A 22,630-nucleotide genomic window follows, 5' to 3' on the forward strand; every position below is an offset into this window, starting at 1 on the left:
CCTTTCTCTCTCTTCCTTTAACTCTCTTGCTCTTTCTCCCTCTCTCTCCCTGGTCAATGCATTTGGGCGGTATGTTTGCGTCTTCATTTCATTAGTACTAATACAGTTGAAGTCGGAAGTTTACATACACCTTATACCCTGACTACACAGTTTGCGTCGCATGCGCAAGCGTTGCAAAATAAATGTAGAAGGCCTCCAGTGCGTCAGCCCAGTCCAGCTCGTCCTGCTCCTCGCACTAGCCCTGTGGTGCGTGTCCCTAGTCTGGCGCCTCCTAAGCCAGCCCCACACATCAGGCCTTCAGTGCGCAGTCCCCGTCCAGAGCTTCCGGCAACAGTGCCCCGTCCAGAGTGTCCGGCAACCGTGCCCCGTCCAGAGTGTCCGGCAACAGTGCCCCGTCTAGAGTGTCCGGCGACAGTGCCCCGTCCAGAGTGTCCGGCAACAGTGCCCCGTCCAGAGTGTCCGGCAACAGTGCCCCGTCCAGAGCTTCCGGCGACAGTGCCCCGTCTAGAGATGGCCCACAGTTCGGAGCCTGCAGAGACGGCCCACAGTTCGGAGCCTGCAGAAACGGCCCACAGTCCGGAGCCAGCCGAGACGGCCCACAGTCCGGAGCCAGCAGAGACGGCCCACAGTCCGGAGCCGACAGCGACGGCCCACAGTCCGGAGCCAGCAGAGACGGCTCACAGTCCGGAGCCGGCAGAGACGGCCCACAGTCCGGAACCGACAGCGACGGCCCACAGTCCGGAGCCAGCAGAGACGGCCCACAGTCCGGAGCCAGCAGAGACGGCCCACAGTCCGGAACCGACAGCGACGGCCCACAGTCCGGAGCCAGCAGAGACGGCCCACAGTCCGGAGCCAGCAGAGACGGCCCAAAGTCCGGAACCGGCGCAGCCAGAGTCGCCCTCCAGTCCGGAGCTCCCAGAGTCGCCCTCCAGTCCGGAGCTCCCAGAGTCGCCCTCCAGCCCGAGGTCTCCAGCGACGCGCATCAGCCCGAAGTCTCCAGCGACGCGCATCAGCCCGAGGTCTCCAGCGACGCGCATCAGCCAGAGGTCTCTAGCGACGCACATCAGCCCGAGGTCTTCAGCGATGCACCTTAGTCCAGAGACTTCGGGAGGGGTCAAATATAATCAACAGTTGTTAGCGGGGGTGGACAGGTTAGGTTGGGGAGTAAGGCCGGAGCCTGAGCCACCTCCGTAGTAGGAGGTTGGGGGGGGGTGTAGCACAAGAACCGTGGCCACCCTCCCTTCCCTCCCTTTAGTTTAGGATTATTTTTTGTTTTGGGGTTTATTTTTTGTGTTTATTTTTTGTGTGAGGTGCTTCCGGGGTCTGCACCTTTGGGGGGGGGGGGGGGGGACTGTCACGTCCTGACCAGTAAAATAAGGTGTTTGTTATTGTAGTTTGGTCAGGGGGTGTTTGTTTAGAGTGTTTCGGGGTTTGTTGGGCAATGTTCTTTGTTAGTCTATTTCTATGTTAGTTCTAGTATGTCTATTTCTATGTGGTGTTTATTGTGTTGACCTTCAATTGGAAGCAGCTGCTTCTCGTTGCTTCTAATTGAAGGTCCTATTTAAGAGGTGTGTTTTTTCTATGGGATTTGTGGGTAGTTGTTTCCTGTTTTGTGTTCGTGCACCTGACGGGACTGTTTAGTGTCATGTGTTGTTTTTGTATACGTGTTTCTTTTGTTTTCCTTCTTTAATAAAATAAGATGAGTTTACACGTTCCCGCTGCATTTTGGTCCAATCCTTACGACACCCGTGACACACATGGGTGATTGACAGATTAAAGTTTAGATGCCAATCACCAAGTTCAAAGAAGAAAAAGCCTAGAATGAGGAGAGATGACTAGAAACGATCCAGTTGACCGTTTTATGTGTGGATTAATTGTCGGAGTGAGGACCTTTCAGGTAAAATAACATCAACAGCCAGCTAGCTAAATAGGACAAATTAGCTAGCAAGTGCAAGCTAGCTAGCTAAATTGCCATAAATGTTTAATGCTTTTCGACCTTTTCCCAAATTAATGTAATTGGTTCAGAGTTTGTTTTGATATTTTAACCTGCGTGTCGTGATCGCGTTTGGTGTCGTGGAACAAAATACATTTATGCACGATGGTGCACGATGGGGCACGCGCGCAGCCGGTTTGGGTTCCGTGTTAGCCAAATACATTTAAACTCAGTTTTCACAATTCCTGACATTTAATCCTAGTAAAATCCCCTGTTTTAGGTCAGTTAGGATCACCACTTTATTTTAAGAATGTGAAATGTCAGAATAATAGTAGAAAGAATGATTTATTTCAGCTTTTATTTCTTTCATCACATTCCCAGTGGGTCAGAAGTTTACATTTACTCAATTAGTATTTGGTAGCATTGCCTTTAAATTGTTTAACTTGGGTCAAACTTTTATGGTAGCCTTCCACAAGCTTCCCACAATAAGTTGGATGAATTTTGGCCCATTCCTCCTGACAGAGCTGGTGTAACTGAGTCATGTTTGTAGGCCTCCTTGCTCGCACATGCTTTTTCAGTTCTGGCCACAAATTTTCTATAGGTTTGAGGTCAGGGCTTTGTGATGGCCACTCCAATACCTTGACTTTGTTGTCCTTAAGCCATTTTGCCACAACTTTGGAAGTATGCTTGGGGTCATTGTCCATTTGGAAGACCCATTTGCGACCAAGCTTTAACTTCCTGACTGATGTCTTGAAATGTTGCTTCAATATATCCACATATTGTTCCTCCCTCATGATGCCATCTATATTGTGAAGTGCACCAGTCACTCCTGCAGCAAAGCACCCCCACAACATGATGCTGCCAACCCCGTGCTTCACGGTTGGGATGGTGTTCTTCGACTTGCAAGCCTCCCCCTTTTTCCTCCAAAATAATGATGGCCATTATGGCCAAACAGTTCTATTTTTGTTTCATCAGACCAGAGGACATTTCTCCAAAAAGTACGATGTTTGTCCCCATGTGCAGTTGCAAACCGTAGTCTGGCTTTTTTATGGTGGTTTTGGCGCTGTGGTTTCTTCCTTGCTGAGCGGCATTTCAGGTTATGACGATATAGGACTCGTTTTACTGTGGATATTGTCACGTCCTGACCATAGAAAGCTGTTATTTTCTATGGTAGAGTAGGTCAGGGCGTGACAGGGTTTTTTTCTAGTTTAGATTTTCTATGTTGTTATGTTCTAGTTTTTGTATTTCTTGTTGGTTTTTTGGGATGATCTCCAATTAGAGGCAGCTGGTCATCGTTGTCTCTAATTGGAGATCATACTTAAGTAGTTGTTTTCCCACCTGGTTTTGTGGGAGATTGTTTTTGAGTTAGTGTATGTTGCACCTCTTCATCACGATTTGTTGTTTTTGTTCTTTAGTTTATTTGTATATCTTGCATAGTTTCACAGTGAAAATAAAATGTGGAACGATACACACGCTGCCCGTTGGTCCCATTCTTCAGACAGCCGTGACAGATATAGATACTTTTGTACCTTTTTCCTCCAGCATCTTCACAAGGTCTTTTGCCGTTGTTCTGGGATTGATTTTCACTTTTCGCACCAAAGTACGTTCATCTCTAGGAGACAGAATGCGTCTCCTTCCTGAGCGGTATGACGGCTGTGTGGTCTCATGGTGTTTATACTTGCGTACTATTGTTTGTACAGATGAATGTGGTAGCTTCAGGCATTTGGAAATTGCTCCCAAGGATGAACCAGACTTCTGGAGGTCTACAATTGTTTTTCTGAGGTCTTGGCTGATTTATTTTGATTTTCCCATGATGTCAAGCAAAGAGGCAATGAGTTTGAAGTTAGGCCTTGAAAGACATCCACAGGTACACCTCCAATTGACTCAAATTATGTAAATCAGAAGCTTCTAAAGCCATGACATCATTTTCTGGAATTTTCCAAGCTGTTTAAAGGCACAGTCAACTTAGTGTATGTAAACTTCTGACCCACTGAAATTGTGATACAGTAAATTATAAGTGAAATAATCTGTCTGTAAACAATTGTTGGAAAAATGACCTGTGTCATGCACCATGTAGATGTCCTAACCAACTTGCTAAAACTATAGTTTGTTAACAAGAAATTTGTGGAGTGGTTGAAAAACGAGTTTTAATGACTCCAACCTAAGTGTATGTAAACTTCCGACTTCAACTGTAAATCTCATCTCATCTGTTTCCAGTGTAATCCCATCCTGATCGATGCAGTAAAAGTGAGCCCAGCTCACAGAGCTCGCTACTTCTGGGGAAACCTCCCTGGCATGAACAGGTAAACATAAATACGACTAACACATAGACACATCCCCATATCCCTTCACATACTCCTACTGATAAACACTAACACATAGACTCATCCCCATATCCCTTCACATACTCCTACTGATAAACACTAACACATAGACTCATCCCCATATCCCTTCACATACTCCTACTGATAAACACTAACACATAGACACATCCCCATATCCCTTCACATACTCCTACTGATAAACACTAACACATAGACTCATCCCCATATCCCTTCACATACTCCTACTGATAAACACTAACACATAGACTCATCCCCATATCCCTTCACATACTCCTACTGATAAACACTAACACATAGACTCATCCCCATATCCCTTCACATACTCCTACTGATAAACACTAACACATAGACTCATCCCCATATCCCTTCACATACTCCTACTGATAAACACTAACACATAGACACATCCCCATATCCCTTCACATACTCCTACTGATAAACACTAACACATAGACTCATCCCCATATCCCTTCACATACTCCTACTGATAAACACTAACACATAGACTCATCCCCATATCCCTTCACATACTCCTACTGATAAACACTAACACATAGACTCATCCCCATATCCCTTCACATACTCCTACTGATAAACACTAACACATAGACTCATCCCCATATCCCTTCACATACTCCTACTGATAAACACTAACACATAGACACATCCCCATATCCCTTCACATACTCCTACTGATCAACACTAACACATAGACTCATCCCCATATCCCTTCACATACTCCTACTGATCAACACTAACACATAGACACATCCCCATATCCCTTCACATACTCCTACTGATCAACACTAACACATAGACTCATCCCCATATCCCTTCACATACTCCTACTGATCAACACTAACACATGCACTCTCAATATCATGTTGTTTTTCTTATGTTCAACTCATCTACATGAGAGAGTTCACTTGTCTGTATGTGTTTCTCTCCTTAGACCTCTAGCTACCTCTCTGGATGACAAGGTGAACCTGCAGGATTGTCTGGAGCCTGGACGCACGGCCAAGGTAAGACTGATAAGCTCTTGCTTCTAGATTTTCTTATAATTCAGTACTTTACTGACAAGAGAGGTTGAAGTTAAAGGGTTGTTTAGGTTACTTCTGTTGTCTATTTTGTTATTTCTGAATGAGTTTCTAGCATCAGGTGTGACTGGTGAGTATGTCCATATTTGAAATATGGTTAAAGCTGTGATTGTTATCTGTTGGTTCTTTCCCTTACAGTATAACAAAGTTCGTACCATCACCACCAAGTCCAACTCCATCAGACAGGGGAAGATGGGATCACTACCTGTCGACTTTAATGGCAAGGAGGACTACCTTTGGTGCACAGAGATGGAGAAGTAAGTCTTTATTATTGTGTAAAAGGGTAGAGGTGGAACAGCATAGAATATAGAAGTGATCACAGTGTAATTGCATTGTTTTAAAGTTTTATAGTTAGCATTATTCCTATACCGTGACTGATCATGGATACTGCTCTCTTGTAAAAGTCAATGTACTTACAGTGTGGTAGTTAAGTGAATGTAATCTGTAATTTCTAAAACAAATACACTTACCCTCAGGTTGTTTTGAAATTGTTCTAACATTTTCCATGTTATGTGATTGACTTACTGCAGGATCTTCGGCTTTCCAAAGCATTACACTGATGTCAACAACATGGGTCGGAGCCAGCGGCAGAAAGTACTGGGCCGATCATGGAGTGTACCAGTTATCCGGCACCTCTTCGCTCCACTCAAGGACTACTTTGCCTGTGAGTAGGAACCCCACGTTCCTGTGTGCTGCACTGTCGTCAACAACAACAGCAACATGAAATGGCTGATTGTTGGAGAGCGCAGGGTAAAAACAGGATCATTATCCTGCCCTGCTTTTCAGTGAACGGAAATGTCCTGTGTTTCTCAGACTGACCTCACAGAATCATCTTAGTCTTTTTATCACTGGCTGTATTGGCTGTTTTATTAGGTTTTAGATAATGAGCATCTGTTTCAATGCAGTGTGGTCATATGATCATAATATTACCAGAATGCACTGACACTTTTTGGTTCTTTCAGTTTGTCTGGAATAGTTCGCGTTTGTCTATCATTTATTTGGTGTTTGGTTTTGTCAACTTTTGGTCAATGATGGTGAGATCAGACCTCAAACCCTGCCCACTATCTACCTCAATACTAATCTGTGATCGGTCTGACATCTGCAGAAACACAGTTTTATCTCTATTTAATTTAAGGATTTTTGTATCATTTATTTTATATATGAATGTTATAAATAGTCAGATAAATCATGTTCACGTGTAATTATGTGAATAAACCTAATGTTTTGTCACTTGTTTGGAAAAATAGATCTTCCAAGATAATTAAAAATCTAAAAGTCAGATTCAAACCAAGGCAGAAAATGTGCCTTGAGTGTTTGTTTGTATTTTACCTTGGCCAATATTCATCATGGTTACAGTCTGTGCTATGTCTGGTGCTATGTTAAGGTTTTTTATTATATTCTTGTCAAAGAGGTGGTCACAGGACACATATTTTCACTAACTATATGCAGGTTTCCATTGACACAGGTTAATTAGACAAAAGCAATGTCGCAAAAACATCATTGCCACATGTGTAATGGAAACGGCAGATGTAGGAGACATTTTCTAAAGATCTAATACATTTTTATACATTCGACAGGGGTGGATTTTTCTTTCTTGTCTTACGAATAAATTAGGATTGCCGAATAATTTTGAAGGTAGGCCTACGCAGGGCATTTGATGTCCACTCCACATTTAATTCTAAATGCCTACTGCTTGCAAAATCCATTTATTCAACTATAAAAAATAATGTTTCTTTGCATGATGTCCCCTTTGAAGAAACCCTTTTGGTTCCAGGTAGAACCCTTTTGGGTTCCATATAGAACCATTTCCACAGAGGGTTCTACCTGGAACCAAAAAGGGTTCTATCTGGATCCAAAAAGGGTTATCCAATGGGGACCTTTATTTCTAAGAGTGTACAGGCTGTCGCCACATTCTTTAAGCGCAATTTGCTAATTTTACCACATTTTCATTCGACATTCTAGGTTTCTACGAAAAGTGTTATTTTGATCTGGATATCATAAGGTGAATGCACCAATTTGTAAGTCGCTCTGGATAAGAGCGTCTGCTAAATGACTTAAATGTAAATGTTAAGGGGAGACGTCATTACGTCCAGCTGTTTTCATCGACACAAGACAGTTGAATGGAAACGCAGCATTTTTAAATGTCGACAACAAAAAAATGACTGTACAAGTTAATGGAGGCATAACTATTGTCTCACTTGTTAGAACATGCCGCTTATAGGCTTTAATTTAGGTGATATAGTCAAGCATGTGAATGCTATATGTACATGCATGCTTTTTCTCTTCAAAGAAAAAGTTGCTGAAACCAGTCCTTACCAGTTTGATTTAAATAGTAAGATGTGTGCCTTCTCCCTTTCTTGGAGCAATGTGGAGAAGAACGGTTGTAATCGCAAGTGCCTACTAAACAACTGTTAAAACCTAGATACAATATACGTAGAACTATTTTTCTTCTGTAATTATTATTAATTCTTAACTATTTTAAAGGGAGCTGGACAAAGTTCCGAGGAAAGGAGTACATCATCAATGTCTTCACGTAATTTTTTCAGTAAAACAGACAGGCAACATGTAAGTTTGCCTTTAAAGTGGGCACTTTTTCTGAAAGCAACTGTTTTAAACTGACCTTGTATGTTCTTGGAGTGTTGATGAAGGTCACATGGAGGGCCTAGTCATAACATACCCACTTCAATTTCATGCATGTGACGTGTGTTGTTATGACAGGTAATCTGTGTGTTAAGTTGAAGTGATGGCTTTAACTGCAGTGTTCTGTTCATCTCGCTCTCAACAAGTTTGTCGATGATACCACAACACAACCAGCTTTCATCAAAAACTTGAAGTGACGCTACATTCAAAAATGAGTACTGTTTGTCATTTGGGGTTATTGAGATTTTAAACTCATCAGTTTTGAACCCTTGTTCCCCTCCACCACCCATACCTTCCTGTTGTACTGTATGAAGTGTGTCAGTGTGGTGACTGATCTCAACTCAGAGGCAGAACAGATACTGTATACCAAATGTGTTTTTCTTGCCATTTCTATTTTTAATAAGCACAACCAGGTGAACACCGTCTGGACAGTGATATACATAGGATGCTGGCCTTATGAATAGTTTTTTTAAATGAAACAAAAGGAATGAACAATTGTTTTGTGTACTGTATGTTTTCTACAATACTTTAATAACAATACCTTTAAAATGATGTTATTCGGGTCATCACTAGACTCCTATTGGTGCTATATTGTTTTCTTATTTTTCATATTTTTTTTGCATGGTATGTTAATATTGAGTCAAGCTGTATATAACATGTTTAGCTGTCCCCCGGCTTGTTTAGTGTATAGTTGTCATAGTCTCATAACCACATGTAAAGCTTTTGATCATGTTAGAGATGAGAAATAAACTGCCCTAATTGTATTATTTGTACTTTGTCTCTGTTGTCAGTCTGTCAATTGATGTATATATTATACTGTGAATACTGTGTGTCCGGTGTGTGTGAGCTTGTGGGCGGTCTCTGGCAAGCTTTTGACAATACGATATTTTTATTTAGCCTTTATTTAACTAGGCAAGTCAGTTAAGAACAAATTCTTATTTACAATGACGGCCTACACTGGCCGAAGCTGGGCCAATTGTGCGCTGGGTCTCCCAATCACTGTCGGTTATGATACAGCCTGGATTCAAACCAGGGTGTCTGTAGTGACGCCTCTTGCCCTGAGATGCAGTGCCTTAGACCGCTGTGCCACTCGGGAGGCCGAGTGATGCATCCTATTGCTGAGATTATGGAAGTGTCTGTAAATTCAACAGGTCATAGTTCAGGTGGTAAAAAACTAAATCCTATTTCTCCTAGTGGGGCCTATAAGTGGGAACCATGAGTGGTCGTGCCGAGGTACCATGGAGGGAGAAAATGGCGGAAGTGGATGTTCTGTTTGAACCAGATTGTGTGTCGAGTGGAGATGAGAATAATTGTATTACAGTGGCAAATGCAAAAGGAAATAAGAGAAGTAAAGTGGTAGTGGAATCTAGTAAATCCAACCTAGTTCTGATTATTTTTTGGAGATCCGATTAAAACCTCAAAAAATATAGTGGATGCGTTGGATGAGGTGGCGTCCATGAGAGTAACGAGAAGTGGGCTTGTTTAGTTTTTTTGTGTATCTATGGAACAGAAGGAGAGTGCTCTGCGCTTCAGGAAGATATCAGATTGGAATGTGTCTTGTGTGGATCTTTGAAACAGGGCACCTATCAAGGGTTTTATCTCTGGGGTGGCGCTAGAAGTAAAAGGAATCAAGTGTTTGGTGCACACCGACTGACCCATATACTTTTTTGATGAAGAATCTCTCCCTTCTCACGTGTATTTGGGTTTTACTACATATCCTGTGAGAGCCTTCGTGCCCAAACCAATGCAGTGTGATAGATGCAAAATATTTGGTCACGTGTCAAGTGTATGTAGACGGGAGAGGTATCATATGCCAGCTGAGCCTAAATGTTGCAATTGTGGTGTGCATGCACCCACATGTCTGAAGTGTCCTGTCTGACACTGGTGAATGAGACAGAGGTGGTAAGAATAAGGGGCGAAAAGCAGGGCCCATCGAGCTTGCCTGGACTTGAGACGCTTGGCGGTGCGGAGATATTCCAGGTTCTTGTGGTCTGTCCACACAATGAACGGATGTTCCACCCCCTCCTCCAGTGCCTCCACTGCTCCAACGCCATCTTCACTGCGAGAAGCTCACGATTCCCCACATCGTAGTTCCTCTCCATGGCGTTGAGGCAATGGGAGAAGAAGGCGCAGGGATGTAACTTGAGGTCCAAGGCAAAACGCTGGGACAGGGCAGCCCCTACTCCGACATTTGAAGCATCGGCCTCCACGAACTGGCGGGACGGGTCAGGATGAACCAAGATGGGAGCTGTGGTGAAACTTTGTTTAAGATCCCACAGCTGGGGACCACGTGAATGGAACCTTGGGAGATGTGAGTGCAGACAGGGGGGAAGCTAGGGTGCTGTAACCCTGGATAAAGAGGCGATAGAAGTTGGCGAATCCCAGGAAACGTTGCAGTTGCACTCTTGATGTAGGCTGGGGCCAATCCACCACCGCTCTCACCTTCCCGGGATCCATCTGTACACTCCCTGCAGCGATGATGTAACCCAGGAAGGGGATGTTGGAGTGATGGAATTCGCACTTCTCTGCTTTCACAAAAAGCTGGTTCTCCAGGAAGCGTTGGAGAACCTGTCGGACATGAAGCACGTATTCTTGGGAGGAGCGGGAGAAAACGAGGATGCCGTCTAGGTAGACGAAAACGAACCAGTTCAACATGTCGCAGAGAACATCATTCACCAGAGCCTGGAACACAGCAGGGGCATTGGTAAGGCCAAATGGCATGACCAGATACTCGTAGTGACCGCTGGGTATGCTGAAGGCAGTCTTCCACTCGTCCCCTTCCCGTATCCGCACCAGGTGTTAGGGCAGCTTGGAGAACACGACGGCCCCCTGGGGCGTCTCCCCCGGAACGCTTCAATGGTATGTCGGGCGTTTCTCTCTGTGTTCCCTCATCATCGCGCTGCAGCCCTCCTCCTTCCCCTTGGACCGCTCTAAGATAGCGTACCTCATCTGGAAATGCCCAGCTCGGACGCCAGTGTAGCGTCCATAAAGCTCTCATCGGCCCCAGAGTCGATGAGTACACGGAGCGATTTCGACTAGTTCCCCCAGAGCAAGATTGTATGAAAAGGGGTGTGAGTAAGGGGAGAGGAAAAGTTCTCCGTATGGCCCACCAGACTACTTGCTCCTACCGGTGAGCCTGGTCTTTTCGTGGACAGGTGGCCACAAAATGACCAGTAGTCCCGCAATACAGGCAACTCTTCGTGTGAAGGCTGTATAGCCGTTTGGCTGGGGACAGCCTAGGTCTGCCTAGTTGCATTGGCTCGGGAACTCAGGTAGCCTCGGGTTCTCTCGGCAACGGAACAGTCAGGGACTTCCGGGATGTCTCGGAGGCGAGGTGGAAGCCTTGGGCGGGCAAGAGAAATCAAACCTCCGTTCCTTCCTTCGCTCCCGTAGTCTCCCATCTATCCGAATGGTCAAGGCGATGGGCAAGTCGAGATCCGTTGGTAGTTCCTGGGCTGCAAGCTTGTTCATTACTTCCTCTGATACTCCGTGCAGGAACATGTCAAACAGAGCTTCCAGGTTCCAGGCACTCTCAGCTGCCAAAGTGCGGAAATCCACCGCATAGTCTGCCACACTGCGGGAGTCTTGCCGAAGCTGAAGTAACTTCCAGGCAGCCTCTCTCCTGGACAATGGAGCATCTTCACCTACGCCACGAACTCCTCCAGACTGAAGCATACGGCCGACTGTTGTTCCCATACTGCCGTAGCCCAGGAAAGAGCTCTCCCGGACATCAGCGTGATGAGGAATGCTATCTTAGTGCGGTCCGAGGGGAAGGAGGAGGGCTGCAGCTCGATGATGAGGGAACATTGAGTGAGAAACGCCCGACTCTCCATCGAAGCGTTCTGGGGGAGGTAAGCGGGGTTACTGGGAAATCGGGGTGTCTGGGGAGGTGGCGCTGCTAACAGCTGGGTTACTGAGGGGCTGGGAAGTTACCATCGTGGTAGGCTGCCTAACAGACAACCCGCAGAATTGCTCCAGCAATGTGTTCACCGCTCGGTCATGGCGTTCGGCCAAGGTCTGGACCCCTTCCATAAGGTCATGAAGCTACTCCCTGTGCCTTCCAATGGTGGCTCCTTGGGAGGAGATGGTGTTGCGTAGTTGGTCCGAGTCTGCTGGGTCAGTCATGGCCAGTTCATACTATCACGTTTCAGGGAAGACCCAGATGCAGACAATGTCAAAGCAACAAAAGTTTATTACTAGAACAAGGGGCAGGCAAAACGACAGGTCAAGGGCAGGCAGAGGTCAGTAATACAGATCAGAGTTCAAAAGGAACATAACGGAAGGCAGTCTCATGGTCAGGCCAGGCAGAGGTCAATAATCCAGGGAGAATGGTCAAAACAGGAACTAGAAACAGACAGGCGCAATGGGATACCACTGGTAGGCTTGACGAACAAAACTAACTGGCAACAGACAAACAGAGAACACAGGTATAAATACACTGGGGATAATGTGGAAGATGGGCGACAGCTGGAGGGGGGTAGAGACAAGCACAAAGACAGGTGAAACAGATCAGGGTGTGACATGTCCAGCATGTCTCCTATGCAGAGGGGATGAGAAGGCTGGAAGAAAGGAGTGAAGTTGAAAAAATAATGGCAGTAGAAGTAGAGACCCTGGATAATATTCCTTGTCAAAAGAGCGATTCTGACATGTTGCATGTTAAGAAGGTCGACTTTGTAACGTTTATTACATTGGTTATCAACTGCACAGCGCAAACAGAGAGGAAATCTGAGAAAATAGGGATCATTGTGAGTGCGGTTGATTGTTTTTTGGGACTCAGGGATTTTACAGCAGAGGCATTACAATGAATTCTGTCGATGAATGCTCCGTCCTCACAGGCAGCTAAACCTGTTTAGGGATGTGATTTGAACTGTTACTGAAGGAGTGAGATGTTTGCCCCTCCCCCCTCAGTGGGATATTTTTGGGTTCAGTAGACCGTACAATAGGTGGCGGCAGTAGACCAATAGGTGTAATCTGCTATAAAACCTTAAAGAAGAAGAAGTGGGAGCCAAAGCCTGTTGTGTATACTCCAAGCCTTTAGGTGGCAGCAACGTTAATGTTCAGCTACCGTCTAACAAGAGCCAAGAGGAAGGAACAAGGCACGTAAGAATTAAAACGCCGGTGAACGGCGAGAAAGTTTGGTGTATCCACAAGTTTTAACCTTTTTGTAATTTGATTCAACCAGTGGAAGATTAAGAAAATGTAAGTTCAAAAGCGTGTTTCACGGAAATGGATAATGCACAGTAAAACTATCCAGCTAAAATGGATAGCGTATCTAGTATTAGCGATGATGTCGTTGTTGACGGATAGGTGTGTTTGATAGCTAACAGCTAGCTATCGTATTGTTAGGTTAGCTGTTCCGGATTAGCTCAATATTAGCTAAGCTGGCAAACTCTATAACGTGATGCTAACATTATATGACTAACGTTAGCTGGGAATGATCACTGTCAACTACGTCAAAGTTGATGGTTAACACGGTAATTTAGCTAATAGGGCGTAAAGTTAACAAACGTTAAGCGGAAACGTTGACTAGCTACTAGTAGCTGTCTAGCCATAAAGAACATTGATCGTGCGTTTCTTAGCTAGCTAACTAAGATGTAAATTAGCTAGATGTTTCTTTGTTTGCCCCTTCTTCCCTAAAACTTACATTATTCTCATGTCTTCCCATATACCAAGCTAGAAGATGGCTGTCAACGTTTACTCCACATCTGTGACCGGCGACAACCTTAGTCGCCATGATATGCTATCTTGGATCAACGAGTCTGTACAGATGAACTACGCCAAGATTGAGCAGTTGTGCTCAGGTCAGTAAGAAAGAACCTTAGCTAGCTAATTTAGCTGATCTAGATCAAACCAGAAATATGTCCATCGGCATAGCTAACTAGCCTGTGATGGCCGTTCTGATGGTTCATTCAAAGCGTGGTAACGTTATTTTCGACACACCTTTATTTGGAGATGCATACCTTGTCTTTTAAACTTCTGTTTCCAGTTGCAGATGGAGAAAAAAAAAGAGAATATAAAGAAAAAATATAATTTCTGACTCAATACAGAAAGTGCATTTAATATTTAATCAGAATATTAAATTGCAAGTTCCACCTGCAACTGGAAACTGACGTTTTATAAGACACCTGTGGCATCAGAATCGAGAACCAAGAAAGTATCACCAGGAAAAGGTTGGATGGAAGTTTTTTTTAAATCGTATTGTCAATGCATCCTTTAAGCGATCAATTAAGACGTATATCTATAACGAGTCTGCACTATGCTCAATTAAGACATAACTATAACGAGTCTGGACTATTTTAGCTATGTGCTGGAGGTTCAAGCCCGCTTGGCAACTAACTACAACACCACCAGCCTGTATGTGTAGGCCTATACCATGCATTTGAAAGTATTCAGACCCCTTCATTTTTTCCCCAACATTTTGTTACGTTACAGCCTTATTCTAAAAGGTATTAACATCTTATCAAAATACCCAGAATGACAAAGCAAAAACAGGTTAGAAATGTTTGCTAATTCATATTAAAATAAATGAAATTACATTTACACAAGAATTCAGCGACTACAGCTTCAAGTCTTCTTGGGTGTGACGCTACAAGCTTGGCACACCTTTATTTGGGTAGTTTATCCCATTCTCTGCAGATCCTCTCAAGTTCTGTCAGGTTGGATTGAGAGCATTGCTGCACAGCTATTTTCAGGTCTCTCCAGTGAGGTTAGATAGGGTTCAAGCCTGGGCTCTGACTGGGCCACTCAAGGACATTCAGAGACTTGTCCTGAAGCCACTCCTGCGTTGTCTTGGCTGTGTGCTTAGGGTCGTTGTCCAGTTGGAAGGGGAACCTTCGTCCAGGTTTCCTCCAGATGTGACGCTTGGCATTCAGGCCAAAGAGTTCAATCTTGGTTTCAGAATCCTTTAGGTGCCCTTTGGCAAACTCCAAGTGGGCTGTCATTTGCCTTTTACTCTACCATAAATGCCTGATTGGTGGAGTGCTGCAGAGATGGTTGTCCTTCTGGAAGGTTCTCCCATCTCCACAGAGGAACTGGAGCTCTGCCAGAGTGACCATCTGGTTCTTGGTCACCTCCATGACCAAGAATGGGGTATTGTGTGTAGATTGAGAAGGCTGTAACGTTAGAAAATGTGGAAAAAGTCAAGGGTTCTGAATACTTTCCAAATCCACTGTATATTCACCTACCGCCATCTTGGAAACTACTCCTCGTATAGGGAAATTGTACTCCCTACAGGTAAGTGGCTTGGGCTGTCATTGGACATTTAGGCAGGAGGTAATGTCAGGAGCAGAAGAAAAAGTACCCCGATTTCTATACTTGAGTAAAAATAAAGATGCCTTAATAGAAAATGATTCAAATAAGTGTCACCCAGTAAAATACTACTTGAGTAAGTTATAAATTATTTGGTATTAAGTATCAAATGTGATTGCTAAAATATACTTATGTATCAAAAGTATGGATCATTTCAAATTCCTTATTAAGCAAACGACACCATTTTCTTGTTTTTTTCCCCCTTTATTATTTACGGATAGCCTGGGGCACACGCCAAAACAGACATAATTTGCAAACGAAGCATGTGTGTTAAGTGTGTCCACCAGATCAGAGGCAGTTGAGATGACCAGGGAGGTTCTCTTGATAAGTGTGTGAATTGAACAATTCTCTTGTACTGCTAAGCATTCAAAATGTTACGAGTACTTTTGGGTGTCAGGGAAAATATATATGGCGTAAAGTACATTTTCTTTACGAATGAAATAAAAGTTGTAAAAAATACTGAAGTAAAGTAACCCCACAAAAAATGACTTAAGGAGTTTTACTGAAGTACTTTACACTGATTAAAGCCTATAAAAGTTGAGACATGATTAGCTGGTAATTTAATAAATGATCTTATCACATTCACACAGGTGCTGCTTACTGTCAGTTCATGGACATGCTTTTCCCTGGATGCATCCCTTTGAAGAAGGTAAAATTTCAGGCAAAACTAGAGACTGAGTTCCTCCACAACTTCAAACTTCTGCAGACCAGTTTTAAGAAGATGGGGGTTGACAAGGTGAGTGTTTCCGAGTGTAACTCGATGTGTACTTTCGGCTATTGCAGTATTCCTAAAAGATCACGTTACAGACTGACACTTTTTAATCATTTTCCAGATCATTCCTGTTGATAAACTGATAAAAGGCAAGTTCCAGGACAACTTTGAGTTTGTGCAGTGGTTCAGGAAATTATTTGATGCCAACTACGATGGGAAGGATTATGACCCACTCGGTGCTCGCCAGGGCCAGGACACTGCTCCTACGCCCAACCCAGGGCAGGTCGCATCCAAGCCAAGGAAGCCCACCACTGGTGAGTAAGGAAAATGTATAATTTCCAAGTTACTCCCAGTCAGCCGGTGGGACAAACAGTTATTCCTGCGTCTTTGATGCTTGATCCCTTAAATGCATACTGTATGCATCTCTATTTCAGTACAGTTCCACAGCTCCCCACCTCTTATCAGACCAGCGGCGAGAGTCGGTAAGGTGGTTTAATGGTCAAACTGGGATCTCCAATGGGCACCTATGGTGGGCTTTCACAGTCATGGTCACACTGTGGAAAGGACTTTTTTGTTGTAAGGCTAGGTCATAGATGGCCTCGTAATTTAGTAGGGTATGTCATAAACATCAAAGTTCCAGAATGGGGTGAAAATGGCAGCCATGTTGGTCAGGGAGAAATCCAATAATCCTGATTATACTTATGCAGGAAAACAAAAGGAGTGATCTATCATCAGCTGTTAGTGGCGGTCTCAGACGATCCTGCAGGTGAAGAATCTGGATGTGGTCCTGGGCTGGTGTGGTTACATGTGGTCTGTGGTTGTGAGTCCTGTTGGACGTACTGCCAAATTCTCTAAAATGACATTGGAGACGGGTTATGGTACTGAATTGAACATGAAATTCTCTGGCAACAGCTCTGGTGGACAACCCTGCAGTCAGCATGCCAATTGCACTTTCCCTCAACTTGAGAGATCTGTGGTATTGTGTCGTGACAAAACTGCACATTTAAGAGTGGCCTTTTGATTTCCCCAGCACCAGGTGCAACTGTGTAATGATCATGTTTAATCTGCTTCGTGATATGCCACACCTGTTAGGTAGATGGATTATCTTGGCAAAGAGAAATGCTCACTAACAGGGATGTAAACAAATTTGTACACAGCATTTGAGAGAAATAAGCTTTTTGTGTGTATGGAACATTTCTGGGATCTTATTTCAGCTCATGAAAGGTGGGATCAACACTATCCGTGTTGCGTTTTATACACTGCTCAAAAAAATAAAGGGAACACTTAAACAACACATCCTAGATCTGAATGAAAGAAATAATCTTATTAAATACTTTTTTCTTTACATAGTTGAATGTGCTGACAACAAAATCACACAAAAATAATCAATGGAAATCCAATTTATCAACCCATGGAGGTCTGGATTTGGAGTCACACTCAAAATTAAAGTGGAAAACCACACTACAGGCTGATCCAACTTTGATGTAATGTCCTTAAAACAAGTCAAAATGAGGCTCGGTAGTGTGTGTGGCCTCCACGTGCCTGTATGACCTCCCTACAATGCCTGGGCATGCTCCTGATGAGGTGGCGGATGGTCTCCTGAGGGATCTCCTCCCAGACCTGGACTAAAGCATCCGCCAACTCCTGGACAGTCTGTGGTGCAACATGGCGTTGGTGGATGGAGCGAGACATGATGTCCCAGATGTGCTCAATTGGATTCAGGTCTGGGGAACGGGCGGGCCAGTCCATAGCATCAATGACTTCCTCTTGCAGGAACTGCTGACACACTCCAGCCACATGAGGTCTAGCATTGTCTTGCATTAGGAGGAACTCAGGGCCAACCGCACCAGCATAGGTCTCACAAGGGGTCTGAGGATCTCATCTCGGTACCTAATGGCAGTCAGGCTACCTCTGGCGAGCACATGGAGGGCTGTGCAGCCCCCCCAAAGAAATGGCACCCCACACCATGACTGACCCACCGCCAAACCGGTCATGCTGGAAGATGTTGCAGGCAGCAGAACGTTCTCCACGGCGTCTCCAGACTCTGTCACGTGCTCAGTGTGAACCTGCTTTCATCTGTGAAGAGCACAGGGCGCCAGTGGCGAATTTGCCAATCTTGGTGTTCTCTGGCAAATGCCAAACGTCCTGCACGGTGTTGGGCTGTAAGCACAACCCCCACCTGTGGACGTCGGGCCCTCATACCACCCTCATGGAGTCTGTTTCTGACCGTTTGAGCAGACACATGCACATTTGTGGCCTGCTGGAGGTCATTTTGCAGGGCTCTGGCAGTGCTCCTCCTGCTCCTCCTTGCACAAAGGCGGAGGTAGCGGTCCTGCTGCTGGGTTGTTGCCCTCCTACGGCCTCCTCCACGTCTCCTGATGTACTGGCCTGTCTCCTGGTAGCGCCTCCATGCTCTGGACACTACGCTGACAGACACAGCAAACCTTCTTGTCACAGCTCGCATTGATGTGCCATCCTGGATGAGCTGCACTACCTGAGCCACTTGTGTGGGTTGTAGACTCCGTCTCATGCTACCACTTGAGTGAAAGCACCGCCAGCATTCAAAAGTGACCAAAACATCAGCCAGGAAGCATAGGAACTGAGAAGTGGTCTGTGGTCTCCACCTGCAGAACCACTCCTTTATTGGGGGTGTCTTGCTTATTGCCTATAATTTCCACCTGTTGTCTATTCCATTTGCACAACAGCATGTGAAATGTATTGTCAATCAGTGTTGCTTCCTAAGTGGACAGTTTGATTTCACAGAAGTGTGATTGACTTGGAGTTACATTGTGTTGTTTAAGTGTTCCCTTTATTTTTTTGAGCAGTATATTTTAATTCAGTGTATGTGACACAATATCAATACTTGTTGCATTTCCAACTAAGTCCAACTATGTCTATCAACTGATTTCAACCAGTGTATGGCTGTGTAGGGTCCTATTAAAATCAGCGTTAAATCCACGTTGCGGAGAAAGTGGACAGAATTATAGAATCCAGACATTAAAACGGAATTCAATATTCCAAAATGTATGAATTTAGTAGGAAATCAACTAAATATCGCGTTTATTAGAAAATGCGTTAATTTGGTCAAGATTATCATAACACGTGAGTAAAATGCATCAGTGATTTTTGTATTTTCCTCGCCCTGTGCGTCCATTTGTCTACCACTTTGTGTAGCCATTAGCGATGATGCTAATGTAATGTCAACCATGTTCTGGTAGATGGAAAGGTTTTCCCCAAACATTTCTTAGTTAACTGTTAACTACAAAGTGGCCCATGCCTACCTGGCAGAATATGATTATTTGCACCAATCCAGTGGCCATTTGTTTTGCAAACTCTGGAATCACATGAGCGCTACAGAAACATTGCTAACCAAACAATGATCTCTGGCTGTTGCACAGTTGAATTAAAGGGTAACTACACTAAATATCTTAGATTTTTCCCATGAAGACCTCAAATGGTCTCCTGATGTGGTTTAAGCATTGCTGTTAACTTAGAAAAACTAAATTGGATGGTTTATTAAAAAAGCAATGTTGAGCCAAAACTGGGAAAAATGGAAACCTGGTTTAAAAAAAAAAATACGGAATTTGGGCAATTTTTTTTGTTTTTTGAATCACGCAAATTAAACAGATTTTATAGGATTCTAGCTGTGCATTGACTGCATTTGTTTGAATGGCATATTGACAGTTAATTGGAAAATGTATGGAATCATTCCTCTAAAACTGTCTGGCTAACAGAGAGCGTGCAGATATGTTTTTCAAATTCATTATTTTACACTCATCACAGCACTGGAAAACCATTTAAGTCATAATTCCAGAGAAGCCGGTGTTTGGAGGATATATTGGCACAGGTGTTAGGCCCGAGACAAATGTCGGAGAGACACAGCAAGGTTTATACAAATCTCCACTGTTGAAAACTAAATGTTAGTCTAAAAGAAATGTGAGAAAGTCTAGATTTTTTTTATAGTGGAGATCAAGTTCATAAATTGCCTGGCTGGGCTGATGAGACAGTGGATTGTCCAGTCAGATGGAACAGAGTAAATGGGCATTTTAACGTCATAGATTTAGCCGGTGGTAACTTGTGGAATAGACACCAGCTGGAATACTGTTTTAACCAATCAGCATTCAGGATTAGACCCACCCGTTATATAAAGTTGACTGACCCCCTGACAAATGGCTGACCTTTATCCCATCATACGAAGGTTCATATCCATTCCAGTATTCTATAGGCTAGAAACTGGAATCAGTGGGTATAAATGTGCAGTTGTGTCTTAAGGTTGAGTGCATGTGCACAGTCCACTGTTATTATTCAGTCCTAGTTTGCCAACTGTGATTTGTGTTGGATCCAGCTCCCACGAGGTCTACAACGATGGTAACCAAACCCCCGCCCAGGTCAGCAGGGAGTGCCTTGCGGAGGCCCGGAGGGGCAGAGGACGTGGAGAGGGTGGAGCTAGCCCAGGAGGTATGTTCTTTTGGAGGGTCACTGCTAAAATGACTTGTTGTGATGAGACGCAATGAGATTTCCCCTCCATCTCCTGTACGGCTTTTGTGTGCTAGGTGAATAGTTTATTGAAATTGAAGCTTGTTTAGTTGTAACATAAGTCATGACAGCCCCGCCCAGTCGTTCCCCTATCACTTATGTATTCTCTCGTCTCAGGTCAGTTCCCTGAAGGCCACTGTCCAGGACATGGAGAAAGAGAGAGACTTTTATTTTGGAAAGCTGAGGTCCATTGAGGTCATCTGCCAGGAAGTGGATGGAGAGGCAGATACAACTATGCAGAAGATTCTGGACGTTCTCTACGCCACTGATGTGAGTGTAACTTCACAGGAATACTCTGACAGACACGTCTGAGAGACTCCGTCTTCTGCATTTCTATCCATGTTTCATAACTGATGATTATCTCTAGTAGGAAACAAATGTAGCGTTGTATTTGAATATTGAAATCCCCATTTTGTTTCCTGCTAACAGGAGGGGTTTGTTATTCCTGATGCTGAAGGAGAAGAACCAGAAGAGTTCTGATAAATGGACACAACTGCAGTTCATACCTTAATCACACACTTTTCAATACACACACAGACACACACACACACACACACACGTTTGCATGTGCAACGTTCATACGCACTCTTTGGGTCTAATGAACGTGCACTTACACTGTGGATTGTTGCCTCTGGATTATACACTGCCTGCCACCTTGGTCCAAGTGTTTGTTGGACCAAGTGTTGTTTGTTTTTGTTTTTTTGGACCATAAAATAAATTTCAGAGACCCTGCTGATCCAGCCACCAGAGAAGAAGAACCCTGGATAAAATTCCAATGGGTCCTTATTTTCTGGGGGTTTTCTGCCTTGTTCTTATTCTGGCCTTTTCTGTGCCTTTAAACTTAGGCCTGTTACTTTTGAAATATGTTCAGGTTGTCTTTTTATTCCTTATATTTCCAATTTACCTGAACAGTACTGTACTAGATTATTTTGATATGATATTTGCAAATATGAGTAATTCTTAAATATATATGAATGTTTACTCTGCCAATTGAAATTATTGTAATTTTTATGGTATGTTTACACACATTCATTATATACTTAAGAGTTCAAATTTGTGGTTTAGGCGATCAGCATTTGTATTTAGTTTGTTTTTATCTCTGCAGGTATTCATCACATTAGTTTTTTGATTTCAATGAAATTAAGTGTTTTTATTGAGCACCTTAAATAAAATTAAAAAAAATGTACTTCTTACTTAAAAGCAAAATTATAAGACTCATTCTGCCATTTGTGTATTGTATGTAGGCAAGAGTTACACTCCACTGACCTATGTTCTAATTTACTTCCTCATGTAAGCCAAAGACAGGATGTATGGTTGCCAGTCCACACTGAAGAAATACTTCCCTCTAGTCTAGTTAGAGCAGAACTATACACTCTTAGCAGAGGAACTGAGAGCTCTCTTTTAGTAGGAAGTCTGTTTGTGAACTTAGTAGCAATATAAGGCTTCTACAGGCATAATTTTTCTTAAAATAAGGTTTGATTGGGAAAACTAAATGTGTTTTTAGGTTGAAGAAATAACTTAACTTCTATGTGATGTTAACTCAAATTGAACTAGAATGTGTATATTTATCTGCTCATTAAAATGTCCTGACATACTTTTGCATTGCTATTGACAGCTGGTTCTTGGTAGAATAACTGCAGTAAACCAGAATCAGAACAGTGATATAGGCTAATTCAAAATGAATGTTAACATGCCCAGAGTAAAGGGCCATAAATAAAAACGTCTAGAAACCCACTGCGCCATAGACGTGGGTGGCAGGGTGTACTTGTCATACTGGGTGGTGTCAATTCTGCCACCGGTGGGCAACATGGCAGCCCTTTCTATGGGCTGGTTGCTGTTCCTGATCGGGCTCCCTGCCTGGACCCTGGGGGTTCGCAATAGGGAGCACCTGCCTTGTGGGGACCACTGTGAGGCAGGGGACCTGAGCGGTGGTGGTGGTGTGGACCCTATCCGTGTCTTGATTCTGTCTGTCCCGTTGAGCCAGCTCCATCTGCGTCTTCATGTTGCCCTCTCCCTCCGCTGTTGGCACCAGGGGCTTCCTGACGACCGCTCTCCTCAT

General features: G+C 43.8%; 2 protein-coding genes across 7 annotated transcripts in view; both read left to right on the plus strand.

Annotated features, from left to right (window-relative positions):
• LOC106567215 (DNA (cytosine-5)-methyltransferase 3A) overlaps window positions 1-8,788 on the plus strand; it is a 30,141-nt gene extending 21,353 nt beyond the window's left edge. For 3 of the 4 annotated variants that reach the window (XM_045693224.1, XM_014136242.2, XM_014136239.2), the window contains 4 exons: window positions 4,151-4,236; window positions 5,231-5,300; window positions 5,514-5,632; window positions 5,906-8,788. In XM_045693224.1, coding sequence (XP_045549180.1) covers window positions 4,151-4,236; window positions 5,231-5,300; window positions 5,514-5,632; window positions 5,906-6,047 — 417 coding nt within the window. In that variant the 3' untranslated portion in view covers window positions 6,048-8,788. Of the gene's footprint in view, window positions 1-95; window positions 302-4,150; window positions 4,237-5,230; window positions 5,301-5,513; window positions 5,633-5,905 lie in introns of those variants that run through there. The other variant, XM_045693223.1, reaches the window with a different exon arrangement.
• A 4,253-nt stretch (window positions 8,789-13,041) lies between these two features.
• mare1 (Microtubule-associated protein RP/EB family member 1) lies at window positions 13,042-22,165 on the plus strand. 3 transcript variants are annotated; one of them, XM_014135584.2, is made up of 8 exons: window positions 13,042-13,214; window positions 13,689-13,816; window positions 15,914-16,059; window positions 16,157-16,349; window positions 16,470-16,517; window positions 20,381-20,493; window positions 20,689-20,841; window positions 21,001-22,165. In XM_014135584.2, the coding sequence occupies exons 2-8, from the start codon at window positions 13,696-13,698 to the stop codon at window positions 21,049-21,051; spliced, it is 825 nt and encodes a 274-aa protein (XP_013991059.1). In that variant the 5' UTR covers window positions 13,042-13,214; window positions 13,689-13,695; the 3' UTR covers window positions 21,052-22,165. The 3 variants fall into 3 exon arrangements, with proteins under 3 accessions (XP_013991059.1, XP_013991060.1, NP_001167105.1); XM_014135585.2 differs by having other exon boundaries at window positions 13,083-13,214; window positions 13,693-13,816; NM_001173634.1 differs by lacking the exon at window positions 16,470-16,517 and having other exon boundaries at window positions 13,135-13,214.
• The last annotated feature ends 465 nt before the right edge of the window (window positions 22,166-22,630 follow it).

This window comes from Salmo salar, chromosome ssa13 (assembly GCF_905237065.1).
Source record: "Salmo salar chromosome ssa13, Ssal_v3.1, whole genome shotgun sequence".
In the NCBI taxonomy this organism is placed as follows: Eukaryota; Metazoa; Chordata; class Actinopteri; order Salmoniformes; family Salmonidae; genus Salmo; species Salmo salar.